Source organism: Drosophila gunungcola (genome assembly GCF_025200985.1).
Source record: "Drosophila gunungcola strain Sukarami chromosome 3L unlocalized genomic scaffold, Dgunungcola_SK_2 000002F, whole genome shotgun sequence".
Lineage (NCBI taxonomy): Eukaryota > Metazoa > Arthropoda > Insecta > Diptera > Drosophilidae > Drosophila > Drosophila gunungcola.
The window spans coordinates 1,944,840-1,964,347 of record NW_026453178.1 but is presented as its reverse complement, the minus strand read 5'-3'; the positions used below and the strand labels follow the sequence as shown (position 1 = coordinate 1,964,347).

The 19,508-nt window shown below is 41.1% G+C and overlaps 6 protein-coding genes across 6 annotated transcripts; 3 read left to right on the top strand and 3 right to left on the bottom strand.

The window, feature by feature from the left end:
- Positions 1-902: 902 nt before the first annotated feature.
- Positions 903-1,849, bottom strand: LOC128257030 (uncharacterized). Its single transcript, XM_052987829.1, has 2 exons — positions 1,765-1,849; positions 903-1,706 (listed from the first exon to the last, which is right to left on the bottom strand). Exons 1-2 carry the CDS (start codon positions 1,780-1,782, stop codon positions 1,089-1,091), a joined length of 636 nt encoding a protein of 211 aa, XP_052843789.1. The 5' UTR covers positions 1,783-1,849; the 3' UTR covers positions 903-1,088.
- Positions 1,850-6,062: 4,213 nt separating this feature from the next.
- Positions 6,063-7,025, bottom strand: LOC128257029 (cuticle protein 10.6). Its single transcript, XM_052987828.1, has 2 exons — positions 6,882-7,025; positions 6,063-6,817 (listed from the first exon to the last, which is right to left on the bottom strand). The coding sequence occupies exons 1-2, from the start codon at positions 6,891-6,893 to the stop codon at positions 6,425-6,427; spliced, it is 405 nt and encodes a 134-aa protein (XP_052843788.1). The 5' UTR covers positions 6,894-7,025; the 3' UTR covers positions 6,063-6,424.
- Positions 7,026-13,016: 5,991 nt separating this feature from the next.
- LOC128257054 (uncharacterized) lies at positions 13,017-13,614 on the top strand. The gene is made up of 2 exons (XM_052987856.1): positions 13,017-13,119; positions 13,180-13,614. The coding sequence occupies exons 1-2, from the start codon at positions 13,108-13,110 to the stop codon at positions 13,507-13,509; spliced, it is 342 nt and encodes a 113-aa protein (XP_052843816.1). The 5' UTR covers positions 13,017-13,107; the 3' UTR covers positions 13,510-13,614.
- A 544-nt stretch (positions 13,615-14,158) lies between these two features.
- LOC128257154 (cuticle protein) lies at positions 14,159-17,509 on the bottom strand. Its single transcript, XM_052988021.1, is given in 4 exon segments — positions 14,159-14,492; positions 14,494-14,729; positions 14,795-14,810; positions 17,024-17,509. Coding segments are annotated over 4 exon segments (936 nt in total). The 5' UTR covers positions 17,467-17,509; the 3' UTR covers positions 14,159-14,251.
- On the top strand, positions 15,911-16,491 carry LOC128257068 (uncharacterized). Its single transcript, XM_052987871.1, has 2 exons — positions 15,911-15,994; positions 16,044-16,491. Exons 1-2 carry the CDS (start codon positions 15,974-15,976, stop codon positions 16,257-16,259), a joined length of 237 nt encoding a protein of 78 aa, XP_052843831.1. The 5' UTR covers positions 15,911-15,973; the 3' UTR covers positions 16,260-16,491.
- A 900-nt stretch (positions 17,510-18,409) lies between the features above and the next one.
- LOC128257048 (larval/pupal cuticle protein H1C-like) lies at positions 18,410-19,096 on the top strand. The gene is made up of 2 exons (XM_052987850.1): positions 18,410-18,513; positions 18,595-19,096. Exons 1-2 carry the CDS (start codon positions 18,502-18,504, stop codon positions 18,976-18,978), a joined length of 396 nt encoding a protein of 131 aa, XP_052843810.1. The 5' UTR covers positions 18,410-18,501; the 3' UTR covers positions 18,979-19,096.
- Positions 19,097-19,508: the final 412 nt, after the last annotated feature.

Sequence of the window (19,508 nt, the reverse complement as noted above, 5' to 3'; positions counted from 1 at the left end):
CAGGAGCCAGAAATGCCGCACAAACATAAAAGCCATTAGCCCCCAACCAAAACGGAGGACTTTGACGGAGCGGTGCGAGATTTGCATGCTAAAGACCCGATTGTTGTCCATATCTCGGTGTTTTGATTGTCGCTCTTGCTTTGTGGGTCTCTCGTCAAAGATTGACCTCAGCCGGCGGGACTTAATCAAAATCTATTCGCATCTAATTTATATGTGCACTGAACAAAAAGTGGACTAACTTTCTAGTATACATTTTTGGGTTAAGTACATTAAAAGGTGGGAATATCTTTTCTATTAATATGATGGAATGTTTTTTAATTTGTGGTTTAATATTTTACACTTATATGTATAATTTTGTATTTTTAAAGCCTCAAAATATTGAGCTTGGTAACATTATTCCTGAAACTTACATTTTGGATTTTTAAATCACCTAAGTAGTAGAAAAGGTATAATTTATTTATTGTTAAATTAAATTTCCTTAATTTATATTTAATGTTGTAAATTTGTTACCCTTTTTTTGTTTTATTTTACCTTTTCTTAAATACTAAGTTTCTAAGATGAACAGTTTTTCGATAACTGTAAAATATGACACCTATTAAAATACTAGTCAAACATTTAATGCGGAAATCAACAATTAACTTGATTTATGTATTCAAAACCTATGTTTGTAGAGTAAATAAGTTGTAGATCTTTAACTTAAAAGCTCTTTAAGGCTTAAACTGTTGACCCAAATCTCTTTCTCGCCTTTATTCATTGAGTTAGGTCAGTTGGCCAGAAGTTGGAGTTAATAGCGGCAAATTTGGCAGTATTTTGTCTGGGCCCTCTCAAAGTCATGCCTCGCCTTTGGCCAAAATTGACGGAGTCAAAAACTGCTTGGAGCCATGAAAACATCTGAATTATTTATGGGTTTTTTAATATAAGCATAATTTAATCGATACGCTGCGCGTTCTGCGCATAAATTCACGAGTTGCGGATAATACAAAACATAACAACATTATTTAGATTTAATTAATTGCTAATTTGAGGAAATTATCATTCATAGTTATGCATAATGAGCCGGGGCCCATCTGGGGTTTTGGTTTCTCAAGTTACCAGCCCTGAGTGTTAAATGTGGTGGGTGGAGGTCCATAGACGGCGGCCGGGGAATGATGAGGTGGTGACCCAAAGTGAAGTTTAAATCTTCCGTAGGAGGGGGCAGCTGCAAGCTGGTAACCAGTGGGCGGGGCCGCAAATCTGGCTATGAACTGCGGTGGTGCTGCTGCCGCAAATTGTACTGGCGGTGGTGCGGCAAACTGTGCCGTCGGTGGTGCTGTAAATCCCGTATAGGTAGTAGTAGTTGTGGTCACTGGAGCTCCCAAAGAGTACTTAATGACTGGCTGAGGGGAAGCATAAGAAGCGGCATATTTAAAAATCGCCGGAGCAGGAGGAGCTGGAGCATAATGATCTGGAGGTCCATAGGTATTATATGGCTGATGAACGTTATAAGCCGCCGGCACAGTGACAGTATCGGAAACGGGAACAGCTACCGGAGCGGGAACGGCCACAGGAGTGGGAACAGCCACTGGAGATGGAACCGGAAATGGTGATGGCACTGGAACTGGCACCGGAACTGGAACTCCCACGGGCACGCCCACCGCCGAAGAACCATGAAAGAAGCTACCCAAAACGGGTGAGCCCAGACACATCAGAACACATATCAAAGCCCGCTAAATATAAGAAAATAATTTGTTAAATTCATCACAAAAACACTTTAAATTCACTTGCTTTTGAAATTTGTATCATTTTCCCCCGTTATGCTTTCTTCCGTTTTCGATTTGCGTATTAAGTCACTTCTCTTCGACACTTTCACACGTAATGAATCGATTTTGGTTGGCCATCGCAGGTTTATATACCACGATCAGAGTGGCGTTGCTCACATTATGCTGATTTCGGGGCGGAGGAAGAGGTCTGGAAACTAGAGGAGGCGAAAAGTAAAAACTCCATTAAGGGATCTGCGCACGACGTGCAATCGACAAGCGAATCGTGCGGCAAATGCATGCGACAAGTTTTGCAATGCCCCATCCTCAAGGGAAATTCGGCGGAGGAGGGTTACCACTCACAGCCGGTGGTCAAAACTTTAAATGCGTTAATTAAGGTGAGTGCATACTATACCTACTTTTTTGCAATCACTCTCCTCCATAAATTCGGCAGTATTAACTTTTATTAGAGTCACAAAGAATGTAGTTTTTCTTGATTATTTTGTAAATGATTTTTAAAACCAAAAAAAAATTCAAAAGTATGGTTTTTGGTCTGAGTAAGTATTTTCTCATATGAAACTAATGGATAGAGAAACTAGGTGTTCGAACCTTCGATTCTGATTGCGTAAGTATTGATTAGTATTTCAAGAAAATTGCTCATTTTTATGAAACTATAAAAACGATAATCCCAACATTAAAAATGCAATGTCGACTCTGTTTTACAGCCTTGCATTTTAAATTACGCCCACCTTAATTCTCATTGAACATAAAATGTTGAGATATTCCGCTGTACTTGGATTATCTCAATCAACTCCTTTGATAGCACCAACCCACTTCAGAAGCCATTTGCATGTGCACTTCATTTGCCCAATCCATGGATCATATTTATGAATGCACGCGCTCTACTGCAGCAACTTTTACTGCCGCCGCCAGCTGCAAAAACAAAAACAAAAACAAAGCAACTACAACAAACCCATTGCGATCACGTTCCAGGCACCTTTTTATGTTTATGACTCTGATTGATGGCCGTTGCCGAAATATAAATGCCAAAATATCACACGCCAGTTAAAAGTCGATTTATTACCGCCGCCAACAAAGCCAGCTTCGAACTTCGAAGCTCTCAATTAGCTGGGAAAAGCCTGAAAGTTGGCAGCGTATTTAACAGCGCATCCAAGTCACCCGAAAGTGGGCAACGCGTGGCAGGCACTGCTCCCATAAAATCTTCAGGAACCTGTCGTAAACAGCCGAAATTCCCGCACGGGTGGCCAATTAAATTGGCTGCCAAATGCCCGACACGCGCTCATCGAAATTGTCAACACCGAAAACAAGGGAAATGCAGGAGGGGCTGCCAACAAAATTACCATAACGAAGTGGCTAAATCAGAAATCGATATGTTCACATTCACCTTCGCTGAACCGAAGAGCGGGCACTTAAAGCGGGAATTTCCCCGAAGATTTTCCTTTGCCGGGCTGAGTGGAGCACACGCCCAGCTTTTGAGAACGAGCCCTCGAGTGGTTGCCCCGCGAGTTACAGCCATTTTCCACCCACTTTCCACCCATTTTCCGCAGATTTTCCACCGCCGATGGCAACAGATGCTCTCGAGTTGGAGCCGCATTGTAATGTAATGCGAGATAAATCGCTGCACGTGTTTGCCAGCGACAAATGTGAGTTTTCCCCCTCCGGAAAAACTTTGTTGCACGCTTTTGAAGTTTTTGCTGATTTGATTCACTCAATTAATTGGGCATACTGTTTGTATCTTAGGTGGAAAATATGCTACATTTATTTTACAAATGTTTTTCTCACACGGACAGATTTATAATTGGAAAGCGGATCTGATAAAAGCAATTGCTTAATAAATTATTTGATACAAATGTTTTTTGAGCTAGGTATTTAATATGTAGGAAATATAGCAATTAATAAATAATAAAAATGGTTTTTTTTATAGACAAAGTTTAAAATATTTAAAATGATAAATAGCTTAATCAAATGATTAATCAAATAATTATCAAACACAAAACATCCTTTAAAAAAGGAAAAATACTGCAATCGTATTATAATGCTTAAATGAATATTCAATTGTTTTTCCCAATTAGGAAAATGTTATTAAGTTTAATGGTGGGTAATAAATTGTTACAATTCTCTTATTTAAGATTGCAATGAGTTTACTTTTAAATTGAATTTCTATATCACCACTCCATTTTATACATTCAGTTTTGTTATCCTTACATATTGCGTATACGCAGGGAGGGCAGGCGTTGAACTCAAGGCAAGGACGTTCGAGGGCACAGCTGCATTTAATTATCGGTGGCAAATCCTTCATAGAAATAACAACTAAATAATAACGAGCATTTGTTGAGTGTGGGTGGTTGGTGCACACTTCATGTCAATGTCCTGGTCAAGGTCAGCTGAAAACGTGTGCATTTCCCAGTACGTGCAGTGCCTGCGGCCAGGGATCAGCTTTCCCGACCCTTTGAAATTAATTTTTCTTTCTCGGAATGAAGTTTCCACTGCCTGGTTTCTGGTTTCAATGCAAGTTCTAATTGCGGGACCTGAGGATGTGATGTTTTGTACTTTTATCCCTCCAAAGGTCTTTGCCCTGGCGCGAATCAGTGGCTTGTTAATAATGCAGAACAGGAGCAAAACAAAATGCTAATTCCGCTTGAATAATTAAATTAAGCTTAGCACACTCTTGGGCTAAGCGGAAAAACTCAAAGAGAAACCCCACAATTTGGTAGCGCATTTCCACTCAATCTGAAGTGCGGTGGATAAACAACAGCAGGTGTGTTGCATTTGCGAGGTTGTGGGAATCAGCTGAGAGCTGCAACTGTGCCATGAGAGCACCTGCCGCAAAATGCATACACTAGTGTCAGCCTGATGGGCTCGAATGAATATTCAATGGCCTGAGAGATGTAGGAAGCAGAAGTTGAGCCCACCTTTGTCTGCATACTACATATATCTCTGAAGGTTGTTGCCAAATTTGCGCTTGACTAGCTAACGGTATTGCTGTCTTCACAAGTCCATAACTACGATATGCTTTATGAGCAGGGGACATAATTTATGCCGAACTGAACTGAGACAAATTAAACTTATAGCTGGGCACAATGGTTGTCAAGGTCGAAGAGCCGCCAACAATGGCTTATTGTTATGGGCGTTATGAATTAAATTTAGCAACCCCACCCTTTCAGCGCAACATTTTCACTCAGCGTAATAATATTTATTAAATAAAATCGTAAATCGATTTCCAATTCGCCGCCAGGCAAATATTAATACAAGACTTTTCAATTTTCGCATGAATTATAGTTGTTTTTTCAGGCCAGGGATCAGCTGGCCGTCTAAAAAGGTAATAAAGTGGCTTAGTGGTGAACACTCAGCAGCTCTTGATGTGCTCCAATTTTTCACTTACGAAACTAAGCAAAAAGCATTTACCTGCGACAGTTGGCCAGGCATTAATAAAAATATATTTCAACGCACTTTTCACTGGTCAACCTGTTGAAAAGGCGCCCGCGTTTGTCGCTTGAGTCTTTCGTCTCTGCGCATTGATAATTGCCAAGGGGGAGGGGGGCAGGTGGGCTGGGCAAGGCGTTGCAATAAAACAATTTTTTCGGTATTTTGTTTTTTCCTCCAAAATTTCAAAACACACGTCGGTAGTGGATATGAATCGAGCGAGTTGCTCAAGTTAAATTAATTTGAAGTGCAATTGAATACTGAAAGGAAACTTTTTTTTTGGGGGGTGGGGGGGGGGGGGATACCTCTGGTGATTTAATAGTTGGGTGACGGAAAATCAATCAAGCAGTTGGGTGTGACATACTCGTGATGCCACGACCAGCAATTTAATCTGGAATCCTTATAAATACTATAAGATCTTGCAGTTCACATTGGACTACACTACATTATTGGAAGAATATTAAATCAATCAGTATCAACTAGCATTATCTTAATGCTTCTTTAAATGGCTTTGTCTTTTTAGGCATTTTATTATACATATGCATTTATATATTTAACTTGAAAAATTAAAAGGCTATCTACCAATTGACATTCAAATTTATTTTATAGAAATTCAAGTCAATATGCTATATGCATAAATATATTCATATAAATGCCAAAATAAAATCAAAATACACTTAAACTGTGTCCTATACTTGAAAACCCCATTCTAAAACCATTCGGCTTTTCTGAATTATCTAGAGCACAGAAGAAAAACCTATAATTTACAAACTTAAATAACAAAGCTGACTAAATTTATGTTATCCAAAGTGTACCCATTACAACAGTATATATTTCCTTTTTTGAAACCCCTGATGCCATTAGTAAAAGAGAGTAATTACATTCGTTTTAGAGTCATTTATCGTTTATTTACAGAAAGTGTTGAAGCCACGAGTGGTGCATTGAGTGGCGCCATGCTAACAAAACTTGATCCTTCCTTTAATCTCTCGCCTTCGCTCTCGCCGCCTCCCGTTAGTTGTCCTTATTTCTCTAAGTGTCTCTGTCTCCAAGTGGGTTTCTGGGATTTCCGAGGGTTTTTGTACACAATTTGGGGAATAGACCCGGTATTTTTCTGCCTCTGACTACGAAATGCAAATTCAACACTTTGACGGCAGCAAAATGCGAATTAACCGCTAAAATATCTCAATTTCGGGGGTCGTCAACATGGGGGCTGGTATGTACGTATTGGTACTGGTATTAGATCCCTAGTGCAGGTATCCTCCGTGTCCGTAGCCAGAGTATCCCAGTCCGTAGCCACCATAGCCGCCATAGGCACCGCCATAGCCGCCGTGGTAGGTGGAGGTGGAGTGGATGGCGGGAACGGCATGGACCAGAGGAGCAGCGTGGACCAGGGGAGCAGCATGGACCACGGGGTAGGCCTTGGTGGCCACCTTGTAGGTGTTGGCGTACGAAGTGGCCACCGGGTGATGGGCCACAATGGGCGTGGCGTAGCTCTTGATGATCGGAGCGTGGGCGATCACGGCCGGAGCGGCATAGGCCGGAGCCAGAGCGGCGCCGTATCCTAGTCCATAGCCATGGCTATAGGGCGAAATCACTCCGGCATTGGCCACGGCGCACAGGGCAGAGATGAGGGCAATCTGCAGTAGAAAACTTAATTGCTATATCCATTCACACAGTTATCCTTTTTAATCCTCCACTTACCAGTTTGAACATTTTGCTGGTCTTGGCTGGCTTTGACTTCTTGACTGAAGAGCTGAGTGTGCTATGCTTGGACGTCTCAAGTTGCCTGTTATTTATACCCGCAACATGAGAAATATTCTGACAAATCTTGGCCCAAAGAGCGACGGAGCGGGAGAGCAAACACAAACACAAACTCAAACACGCCCGAAGCTTTGTGCATTTGCCGACGACCAGCAGATCGCGAAAGAGATCAGTCACGCGGTGACTTTGGCTCAGACCCACCGCCAACTTTTGAGCCACCGAATCCCAGCTTTTCATGGAAAACCTCCTCGACGGGCATTTAATTCAATTTGTGTACAATTTTTTATTTTTTTGCATTTTTGTCAGCTATTGTTGGCTTCCATGGGGTGGCTTTTTTTTGTAACGGAAATTTTTATATTTCCATTCATTTTGGCGTGGAAATGAACAATTGTTTTCTAGCGGTTTCAAGCTGAGAAAATTCTACTGCTAAATCTGGTTATTGTGCTTTAAATTGGCTATTAAGTTAGGTTTCCTTTGATATAAAAACTTATAAAAACTAATTAAATTCCTATTAAAATATATGTTAATGTTCTACATTTTATGGAAATGAAAGCTACTTTTAAACTTTATGTGAAGTTCATTTGCTTTATAAAAGTCCTTATGACTCCAAATGTTTTTCGAAAGCACAATACACTTTCTTGTAATGTAATTGTAATTTTGTATTCCTAATAATAATACAACATGTATTATTTTATTTACGCATTATATCTCTGTCAGATTATTTAGCTTTATGCGATACACAATTTATCTTCAGGAAAAGCCTTTAAGCCTATTTAGCATATCGGTTTTCCGATTACTGATCTCTAAATCCTTTCTAAAAGCACACACGCACTTGATTATCAATCAGCTCGGCCAGCTGACTGACTGAATGACAGCTCATTACAGATATGGCGATCCGTAGGTGTGGAAAATGTTGTTGCTCACATGCAAATGATCAATCGGAGCTGCCTCTCCACGCAGCAAATAAATGCAAGCGGTCCATGAAAAATTACTCACTTTAATAACTGACAAACATAAAGTGGAGATGGAGATTGGTGCAGTTGGTCAGTCGGTGGCCAATGGACGGCAGCTGGTTCGCCCATATTTTGCATGCATTAATTTTTAACTGATTTGTTATCGCGCACATGGCGTATGCGTAACTTGGGTGGACTCCGGCCACAGAATCAATTGGAAACAGAGGTAAATCATATTTACCAGCATTTCGAATGGCCTGCCAGATTTCCTAATAGCCATGCTTAATTCCTAGTCAGCTTTTGAAATCATATCACAAGATCGGCCAGAACACGAGGCGTGAAAAGAATTGCAAAACGTATGTTTCGGGCCTTGAATCGGTGGTTTGTATCAACTTTAAATATTCTCAGAGGGCTAACAAAGCGCGGCTTAAAGTTTATGACTCATAAATCAATAAACAATTACGATGGCGACAATTCTTCGGCTTTGACCCTGGGCATCGTTTGTTGATTGGATCCGAACGGACAATCTGCATATCAACGGGGCCTAGAGCAAGTCAAATCTCAAATCTCAAACTAAACCAAACCCTTCACCAAAGCCAACACCTCGTGAGTTGGACCCGCGGCGTTATGCAAATGCTAACCAAATTGTCGCATAAATCTAGATTGAAGGCGGCTTGATTGACACCAAACAGGATGCCAAATTGCGTGGCTATCGATCGATCCGCAGCCACAGAAACCAAACCGAAACAGCCACCCACTCTATGGTTGGACTTGGGTTTTTTTTTTTGGCTGGTTTGATGCTGGTTCCGATTGCAGCTGACCACCTAGCTCCAGTGGCCTGTAATTGCATTTTAATGGCCTCCCAATTGCATTGGGCAACATCCATGCATTCGACTCTGATTGGATTCGCATTTCGTTTGCCAAGCGACGCCCAAAATACTTTGATTGCCAACAAATCATTCAAAAGTCGAAATTAAAAGCCGTCAATTTTTGCAGTCCAACTACTCGGGGCTCCGCTCAATATTTTTTCCTTTCTGTGATTTATGTGATTTTTCCTGGGCAATAGTCGGACCTGAAAAATTTGTCTGGCGAATTCTGGCTAAAGGAAATTTCACAAGTCTGGAGGTCTGGAATTCGCAACCAGAGCATAGGTGATTAGTTCGGCTTACTTGCATTTGATTAGGCCAGCCAGCAAGCCAGCATGTGACCGCAAAAAGTTATTATTTAATTTGTTATAGTTTTGCATAATTGTCGGTTGGGTGGATGTGGATGTGGATGTGGATGTGAAGGGTAATTTGCATACTATATACCCCACAAAGCCTGCTGGTGACTCCCATCTGCGGATCGTTGACTGTGTGACTCGAGTGTGGCCAATTAAGTATTAAGTATACCACATGGTGGACGCCACTCGGTCAAGGTCGTGCTTACCCCAGCCTTTGTCACAATGTCGTGCACATTACAATGTGTACAGCGAAAACACCGACAATTACTCGTTTTATAATGATTAATACCAAGAGAAATAGCGACAACTGCAGAGTGCGAAACTGTAACAATGGCCGGCAAAAAATCTAATTTGTGTATGGAAATTACCCTGGAAACCTTTCAGAAATAAGATCAAATTTTAAAGTAGGACATTAGGTTGAACTACAAGGTGTTTTTTAACACCATCAGTGTTTACTTATAATTAGGTAGCAAATTAGTTAACAAACAAAATTCACATGATCATTTGTAGCAATTGTAAAGTAACTATTTGAAATATATCTAAATGTTCTAATAAAGTATTTAACATAAATAGTCTTAAAAATTAAGCATATAAATTATTTGCCAAAATAGAGGTACATTCTATTTTGTAATGCCAGTCTGCCAAAACGAATTGGTCCTGAGTTTTATTGAAAATTATTTTTTAATGAGTCTGAAATATCATTCCGTGATTATGCTCCTAGGGTACCAATCAACGCTTTGTTTTTCCACCTTCCATAAAGCAAATGTCAGGCGGGCACCGCTGTGAAAAGCTCTAGAAACACACTCGCCGACAGAGAGCTGGGTTTTCATTAATGGAATTAAAGTGAGCTAAGGTGGATTAACCCCATGCCACCCCTTTTCTCCTCCCTTCCTTTGGCTACTGTATTATGCCAGAGCTGTTTTACCTTCAGCTCTGCCTCGAGGTTGGGCCAACAATTATCATTTGCAAAGTTGGTTTCGTTTTGCTTTGAAGTTCTTTTTGTACAGGGGACATTGCGCAATGTGGCTCATGGCACGTAAGGCATTTGTTTTTGTAGCATACTTGTTGTTTTGATCAACCTGCAGCATGTTAAAACTATTTTGGTCACAGATCATTTGACAGCTTCACTGAGTGTTCGTTCTCTGGCCGCCAATGCAAATCGACCGAAATCTGCTTCATAATTAAGTAGTTAAATCGGAGCTCAGTGTGTCTCGAATTTGATTTGCAACAATAAAATATACATGCTGAACAAACTCACGCCCCTTTTGGCGCTCGTAAATTAAAGTTGTGTGTCGCCAAATTGTATGCAAATCGTTTGACTCCCAGTTGCGGAGATTTATGCGAGGGGCTGTCCAAATAATTCGTTACTCGATTAGTGCTTTTTAATTGAATTTACTCCTCGTTTGGGTGCGCACTGTGCATTACCGTTTTCTTTATGTTTTTATATATCTATTGTTTTACGATTCCAATAGGTTCTAATGCAGCTAATTTGACTTTCACTTTTTGCTGCCGCCGATTGCTGACTGATTTAAGATTGTTCTAGAGCAATTCGGTGACTTGTCTGCTTACTCACCCTGAACTTGTGCTGAAATCGAATTACTGGGCGCGATCCAAGCATGATTGCACACCTGTGAGGGCAGTATCTATATCTAAATTAGAGGTGGCAAAACAATCAATCACGAGCATAAGCTTCGATTGAGATGGCGTCCGATCAGGGATTGTATGGAAAGGACTTTCGTCCCAAACTTAATGTTTTAAATAACTAGTAACCAATCTTAACAAAAAGCCATTTTTGCCATCCCTAGGTCGCGCTCTATGAACTGCTAGCCATGATCAAGTTCGCTCTGCTTTGGATTTCTCACAGACAATAGAAAAAATGATCTGAGAACACCATAAGCGATAAAAAGTCAATTAGACTTAATGATAGCCGCAGCTAAACATTAAATTCATGTACGTAAATTACATAAAAAAAAAAACGAAATAGCTACAAGAAAACAAAGCCAAAACGAATTCGATTTGAGAATAACAACGCCTTGCGAACCAAACCAAACCAAAACTCGACTTGACTTCGCATTCTGTGTGTAATCAAGGAAGTTGTTGGCGCTCTAGTGTTTGGCAAGTTGCAACCGGCAAAAAGTGGCTTGTGCGTCTGGTTTTGTATAATTCAGTCATTAAAATTAATAAGACAATGCAGATCACACGCCCCACAGAAAAACGCGCTGACAGAAAAACTCTAAAGGCTGTCCAAGAACTGGCCGAACCAGGCATTTCCCAAACGTTTAGGCCTGGCGGCGGATGTGGCTATTACAGATCTAATTACATGGCGTATGAGCGATTTTCAATGCTGTTTTAGCCAGGCCAAACCGAGTATCCACCGATAACGTTCAGATAAGGCTAGCTAAGAGTGTTGCTACTTTACACCAATAATTACAACAAAAAGACTAAGACTCGATTTTGGTTAGCACAGCTAATTAAGTTGCATGTTTCATGCTGACAAACTCAAAGATACACAGATACAAATGCAGACTCGAGTTGAGTTCGAGTCAGTCCCAGTGGACACAGTCAACTTCTATTAGCCAGACTATTAAAAATGCTTGTCCATTTGTCAATATTCCAATTACTGCGGGAATTGTGTTCGGAATTTTGTTGGAAAAGTGGATTAGCTGGAGCTTATGTTCTTCGTGGAAATATGTATTTCCTTATGGGATTCAACCGCCAGACCTTACCAACTTAAACTAAATTGAAGTAATTAAATAAATTTATTAAAATATTTACTAGTACTTTGGTCAGGCCTAATTGATTGTAATGAATTCCACAGTTGTTTACTTTTGGCTAGAAAACTTAATCGTATAGGTGGTTAAATAAGCGCTCATTGGCCATCATGGGTTAAGTCAAAAAGCAAAGCTTATTTAAGCTAATCAAAGCTTAAAATATAAGCTTTGTTTATAGTAAGCAGCTCAAAAGTAGACAATTATTTTTTCAAAGGTTTTTTAAGCATGACCAATAGAATTGGTCGAATACAACAACTTAGCTTACTTATTTATTTGTTTGTTTGTTTATCACGCTTTTTATTTCTTGTGCCGCTAGAGATTTAACACCCGGCGGTAAGTGCAAGTCAAAGACTTTTGCCAACTACTGCTAAACAGTGCAGTGATTTACACTTTCAAGCTGGCCAGACCAAATAGTAGAAAGACTGGGGGCATAGAAGCCAAAGTGGACCGACTCCAGTAACAATGGCATTCTGCAGTAGCCATTCCAACAATCAGAGCAACATGGCCAATGATTAAATCGTTTCGGGGCCTGTCAGCGTCTTGTTATATCTCTCGCTTCTGAACAAGCTCGTTGTGGGTTTTTTTTTTTCTTGCTTCGGTTTTTCTTCTTAATTAAATTAGAGCCAAGGTCGCTTCAAATGGGCTGGGAATCTTGGCGAGCATGGTTAATTAAAATCAAAGTAAGCAAAACGGGCCATATGCGACATATGGTGTTTGGTGTGCGATTTGCGTTGGTGGCACCCAAAAATAGTCGGGAAAATTCAGTCAAGTCAGGCTGGGAGCAGAAGGCTGAAAAGAGTTTTGCCTGTTAGTTATGCTAATGGCTGGAATGCTGTCCCACATCTGGCCCAGTCAAGTAGAAGAAATGAGGCAGGAACCCAAAGTGGATTGGGTGGGGGTGTGGGTGCTACAGCAGGTATCATTTGAGGGTGGCTTGTTTATTTGCCCACTTCGCTTTCAGCCTCGCCTTGGTCCAAGCCGTTCGCTCAGTTACGCCCAAATGGGTCACTAATGAGCCATCTGGGCCTGGGAATATGGTTGAGGAAAAACGCAGAAAACAGAGCAGCAAAACAAAAAAACAGACAAAATTTTAAGATGATGGCTCGATTGTTTGTGCCAATTCTAACGTAAAGAAGCCAATTCCCTTGGTCGGGGCCGTATAAAATGCGGGTGACTTCTTCAACTGCCAAACATTGTTGTTCAGAGTTCAGCCAGCGAAGATGTTCAAAATTGTGAGTTGCCCCGATATCATAGTAAAAAGGAGTAGCTATATTAAACTGTTTCTTCTTAAGGTGTTTGTTTTGTGCGGACTGATGGCTGCCCTGATCCAGGCTCGTCCCAGCTATTTGCCCAGCTACGAGCACGTGGAATATGCTCCCAGTGTGGTGGGCTATGAGAGTTACGCCCTGCCCGCCGCCGTTTCGCACCAGAGCTCCACGGTGGTGCACGAGAAGCGCCCCTACTGGCGCCCCATTGTGGATCACACTCCGCTCCTGAAGACCGCCTATGCTCCTGCCACTTCGATCTCCTACGCCCCACTGAGCTACGCCGGCAGCAGTGCGGGTTGGTACGAGCCAGAAGTCTGGGGAGGAGCTAGCTATCCCAGCATTTACCTGAAGTAGAGGAGTAAAAAAAAGGAATATCCCCCTCAATAAATCTCATGCTGCACCAATGCTAAATTTTTAACAACTTAATTTTCACCGAAATTGCAATAAATAAAAGTGAAACACAACTGTTTATCGTGTAATAACATTAATAGATCATGTTCAGAGGTCAAAAGGGATGGCTTAGTTTACTTTATTAAATTGGTTTGGACAATGTCATCACCATCTAAGCTCAGTGAGTATCTAATATTATTTTATATTCAAAATTAGAGATGCCAAATTATGTTAAGTTAAAAGATTTAGTAATATGTAATTTATTTTTGTAACTATTTATATTTTTATTTCAATTATGATTATGAATCAAGAACATTAATAGCCACACAAATATATTTATCACAGTATTTGTTTGTTACTTGCATTTAAATATTTGTCTTTATCTATCTTGTAGATATTTTCATATTTATTTTATATGATATTTAAATTCATATGAATAGCAAAAAAACTATATATTGTGTAAATTAGTTTTAATTTTAAGAAAACACATTAATGGTTTTATATATTTGTCATTGTTGAACTTATAGGTATTAAATATGATATTAATCTAAACACTAAAAGCCATAGAATTATATTTTGGTAAGGCTCGCTTCGATTTAAAAGAAACACAATATTTGTTTGATATTCACATTTAATTTATTGTTCGTTTTCGGTTTTTGCTAACTAGTAAACAAGGCACAGTTCAAAATCTTTTGTTCTCAACGCCTTACCAGGAGTTGGCGGCATAGGCGAGAGGGGCGTGGTGCAGCAGGGGGGCGGGGGCGGCGTAGGTCAGGGGCGCGGAGTAGGCCACGGGGGCGGAATAGCTCAGGGGGGCGGAGTAGCTGAGAGGGGCGGAGTACGAGGAGTAGGCCACCGGTGCGGAGTAGGCCAGAGGGGCGGTGTAGGCGACGGGGGCCACAGTCTTCACAATGGGGGCGGCAGCCACCACAGGTAGCGGAGTGGTGCACAGCGGTGGTCCTGACCACTGGGGCGACCACATCCTCGACCACCGGGGTGCTGTGCACCTGGGTCAGACTCTGGTGGGAGACGGCCGTGGGCACGCTCTTCACCACGGCTCCAACCTTGGCCAGCACGGGTTCCTGGATGACGGCGGTGGTGGCAGGAGCACTGTAGACCAGAGGAGCAGCAGCCAGGTGTCCAGGCTTGGCGGCAGCCACGGCCAAAAGAGCAGCGAGAACGAACTGGAGAAGATAATAATAACAATAAGCAATCCAATCAGGGTAAGACTTTGTTCTTCAATCCTTACCAATTTGAACATTTTGGTTGAGTGTTAACTTCTTCGACTGTGTCGCTGGAAAGGGAGACAAACTTCGAGTGTGTTGAGTTGAGGGACTGTCAACGTCTTTTATACTTGAACTTCACTTTCGCACACACACCACACACACTCACGCACTTTGCCGGCTTTTGTCCATTGAGGCGGATACAAAAGCCATAAGTCGAACGTGCCCGAACGGATTCTGTCCCGCGTATTGGCCACAAACCAGATTATTATTCGTGGCCAATTTCTGTTTGGCTCGCCATCTCCTTCTCTTTTTCGCTCCCACCATCAACACTCATTACTTCAGTTATTTTCGGCCTCGCACTTGTTGCCATACCCACACTCTTGATTTCATTTCACAACCCGGTCTCATTAGTCGCACGTACTCGCCCGGAGATCGAATTCTGGTGGGGAGCAGAGAATAAAGGGTGCGAGATTACTTCTAATTGCGAGCCAATCTAAGCCCGCTTCCGACTCAAGTCAAGGCCAGTTATCCGATGACAGAATCACACTTTCGTTCCCAGAAACTCTTTCCTCGATTCACGGAATCGCCTTTGCATTTCGATATCACTAAGTAAGCAGAGTGCTTCGAAAACAAACTTTGCCGCATGGATACTCACTATAAAGGATATGACACCTAAAAAACTGCATACAACACTCGGGCCAAAATGGATGTAGCTTTAAAATGGGTTGGATCTAATAAAAAAAGAAAAAATCAATAAAGAAAATTAGTTATTAAAACGGATCAATTTAATGTAAGATAATTAAGTAACTTTATAAAATCATTTAAATCATTTTGATTTCTTTTAGCCGAAGTATTTTAAATTGTATTTTTATAATCATAATAATTCTTAATCTATGATAATTTTATACCAATTAGTGAACTTAAAAACCATGTGTTCGATAAACTGAAATGTTTTCACGGATTTAACAGGGTATTGTTTAGTTACTGTTGAAAAAATAAACATGAAAACATTCCGACTGAAGTATAGTTTTTTTTCCCAGAAATAATGTCTCTGTTTAAGTTTCACTTTAATTACTTATAAGGGCACCTGTGCATCAAGAGTGTCATCAAGTCCCTAGAAATGAAGAAATTTTTCTATAAAAGCGGTGAGCTGCAAAAATGCACTAGTCATTGCAATTGAGTCGTTATAACTAGCCATACAAATGGATTTCCTGTTGAACGCGGTAAGAAGAAGAGCGGAAATTCTTTACAACCTTTCTAATTGCCGTGCAGATGTTTTTCTACCTTTTCCTGTCCTTTCACTGCACAAGCGGATATGTTTGCGATCGTCACGAGATATTTAGACGGGACTTAAACTTAACCGCTGTGGATTACGGATTGGGTGGAGCTCTGAGTGTGGTGTTCGGCCCCTTGGCGAATTTGGCTGACAAGGCCAATATCGATATACCCCTTATATCAAGGTTCCGTTCCAAAGAATCGGAAAGCTAAAAAATGTGTAAAAAATACATTCAAGGAAAGGAAGTGCCTAAAAATAAATAAATTGTTGAAGTCTATACAGCCATGACAATTTACTTAGGTGCAATGACACTTTGGCCTTGCCCTGACATCTTGATAAACAAAATGGCTAGTGCAAAGCCGAGTTCACTGACCGGAAATGCCTCTGATTTCCCAGCCAGCGGGATGGCATTGCTGTCACCCTACTAATTTTCACCCACATGTGTACAATGTTTATTCAAGAAACAGGTGCAGCAGGAAGTAGGTGTACGTGCCAGAGGGCAATGAACTAGGACACTTTTTGAATAGAAAACAAGTTAAGACCCAGTCGTCAGCCAGGAATGTCAAAAGTTAAGCTAACTGACATGGAAAATGTTTAGATTTGAAAAAGCATACCTTAATTTAAAGAAACCATTCATTAGTTGTTAGAGACGATCCAAAATCTATATTTTGTTTCCAGAATCAAATGTTATAGATTGTTTATTCTGTAAAATACTCTATCAAGTATTTTTCCAGGATAAAATTGAGTTTACTCTATTTTTTATGTAGTATTTGCTTAAAGGCCTTTTAGTTTTTTTTACAAACACTTAGTTTTTACTTGCTCCTTCAGCTACTGGAAAATGAATGACCGAAATAGAGAACAAAACACCATAAAAAATTTCGAAGCAAAACATTTATTTATTTAAAATTCGTATCACAAAACCGTCCGGCGATGCCCTCGCATCCTGGTCACCTGGGAGCAGTTGGCAGCGCTTTACCACACACCAGTGGCGGTGTAGGTCAGCGGCGAGGAGGCGGCCACTTGGGCGTAGGATGTGGCCAGAACGGGAGCAGCGGCGGCATAGGTGGCATGGACAACTGGAGCAGCGGCATAGGAGGTGTGGACAACGGGAGCAGCGGCGGCATAGCTAGTGTGGACAACTGGAGCAGCAGCGGCATAGCTGACCACCGGAGTGGACTTCACCACCGGGGCCACGATGTCCTCCACCACATGCGAATGGCTGTGCACCACCGACTGGCTCTGGTGGGAGACGGAAGTGGGAACGCTGTTCACCACTGCACCCACCTTGGCCAGCACGGGCTCCTGGACGACGGTCGTCGCTGCTGGGGCGGCATAGACCAGCGGGGAGGACTCCAACAGGTGACCGGGACGGGCAACGGCTACGGCGAGCAGAGCAGACAATACCACCAACTTGAACATTTTGGGCTAGTTTAGGTCTGTATTGACTGTTTGGGACGGTTTGAGTTTCTTGTGAGAACTGTTGCTGATTGCCGGGTTGCAGTTAACTTTTTATACAGCAGCCACTTGGCTTTGACCTTCCGGCGCACAAAAGCGCGTCACATTTCCAGCCGAAATTAAACCCATATCAGATTCTGGCCGACGATCAATAAACAATTAGCGTCGGTGGACGGCTCAGTAGACACAAGCAAGCATTATGTTCGAGTACACCGAAAAATAGCAGAAGAAAAATATATAAGTAGAGCAAAATATTGTAGGTAATTTTTCTTATAATTTAAGCATTACTTTATATATATACAACTTTGAACAGGAGAATCTATTAAAACTCCATTAACATTTAGATGTAAATATGTAAGAAGAATTTTTATATACATTTTTTATATTTTTTTAAGTTGTTAAAACATTTTAATTAAATCATCTTTGCACAAACTAAGAAACATTTGTTATTAATACAGTCAATAATAGATGTCGTTATATTATTGTTTGCAAACGTTGTATACGTGCTGACTTATTTGTAAAACGAAAAATCATTAAGCCCATCATTGAAGTATCAGCAATATTTTCTCTGTGTAAAATTGAATCGAATCACAGCCATTAGGCCCCCTTGACTGCCATTAGAGACTGGGGCTCCTCGTCGACTGCATTACTTGCACTTTGAGGGCGTGAGTCAGGGTCAACGTGCAGTGCGTGAGTTTCGGGCTTTGTACTCAAGGGTCTAGGGTTTCAGGTCTCAAAGTGACCAATTGCAAGTCTCATGCTTTATTGTCCCAGCGAGGGCAGATTTATACAACTCATTTGGTTTTGACTGCGCTTCGCTCTGCTCGTAAATGTTTTAATTAAACCACTCTTTCTGACTTTGCAGCTGCGACGTGGCAACGATGGACAATATTTTGTTAGCTTATAGTATATAAGCCAGCACTTTGGGTTGTCCAATTATCAGTCAACTTTGTTCGCTTCAGCAGCTCAACACAGACCAAGAAACAAAAATCCTTAAACATGTTCAAATTGGTGAGTTAACTGAGGACAATTGATAATCATTTAGTGTGGTTATTAAAAGGTATAACCATATATTAATTTGTCATCCTTCAGGTGGTGTTGTCTGCTCTCCTTGCCGTAGCTGTCGCTCGTCCCGGCCATCTTTATGAGTCTCCCCTGGTCTATGCCGCTCCAGCTGCGACGACCATCGTCCAGGAGCCCGTGCTGGCCAAGGTGGGTGCAGTGGTGAACAGCGTTCCCACTTCCGTCTCCCACCAGAGTCAGTCGGTGGTGCACAGCCATTCGCATGTGGTGGAGGACATCGTGGCCCCGGTGGTGAAGTCCACTCCGGTGGTCAGCTATGCCGCTGCTGCTCCAGTTGTGCACACTAGTTATGCCGCTGCTCCTGTTGTCCATGCCACCTATGCCGCTGCTGCCCCGGTGGTGCACACTTCCTATGCCGCCGCATCTCCCGTCATCTACAACTCCAGCTGGTAATCGGCAGAGAATGACTCTTGGGGGCTCATCCGTGCGATCTGGATGGTTAGAAAAAAAAGCGATTCCTATTGTATATAAACGAGTTTAATTGCGAGTAAAATGTGATTGTTATTGAAAATTTATATTCGTTTTTCTGGGAAATTTTGGGGATGATTTTGAGTCAAAAGTTTGAGTCAATAAAAGTTAATAGCTAACTTTAAAATTGAAAACTTAAAGCCAACAAGTTTTCAGGTCTCCAAAAAAATAAAAAACTAAAAAAAATTAAATTAATAATTTTTATTATTTTATATAACTGTATTATTTTATTTTTTCAGAATAAAATTAAACTCGAAAAATTAGCCTTAAAAAGTTATTTTATCAAAAAAACTTTTAATAATTACAGTCCCTGCGTTTCGCTTTTCAATTTTTGTTGTCACTTTGAATACTCTTTCAAAGGATTTTATAATTTCAGTCAAAAGTTAGCAACACATTGAATGAAACAACTCCAAACTCAGACAGTTGAAAAAATAAATACCATAACGCTGATTTTC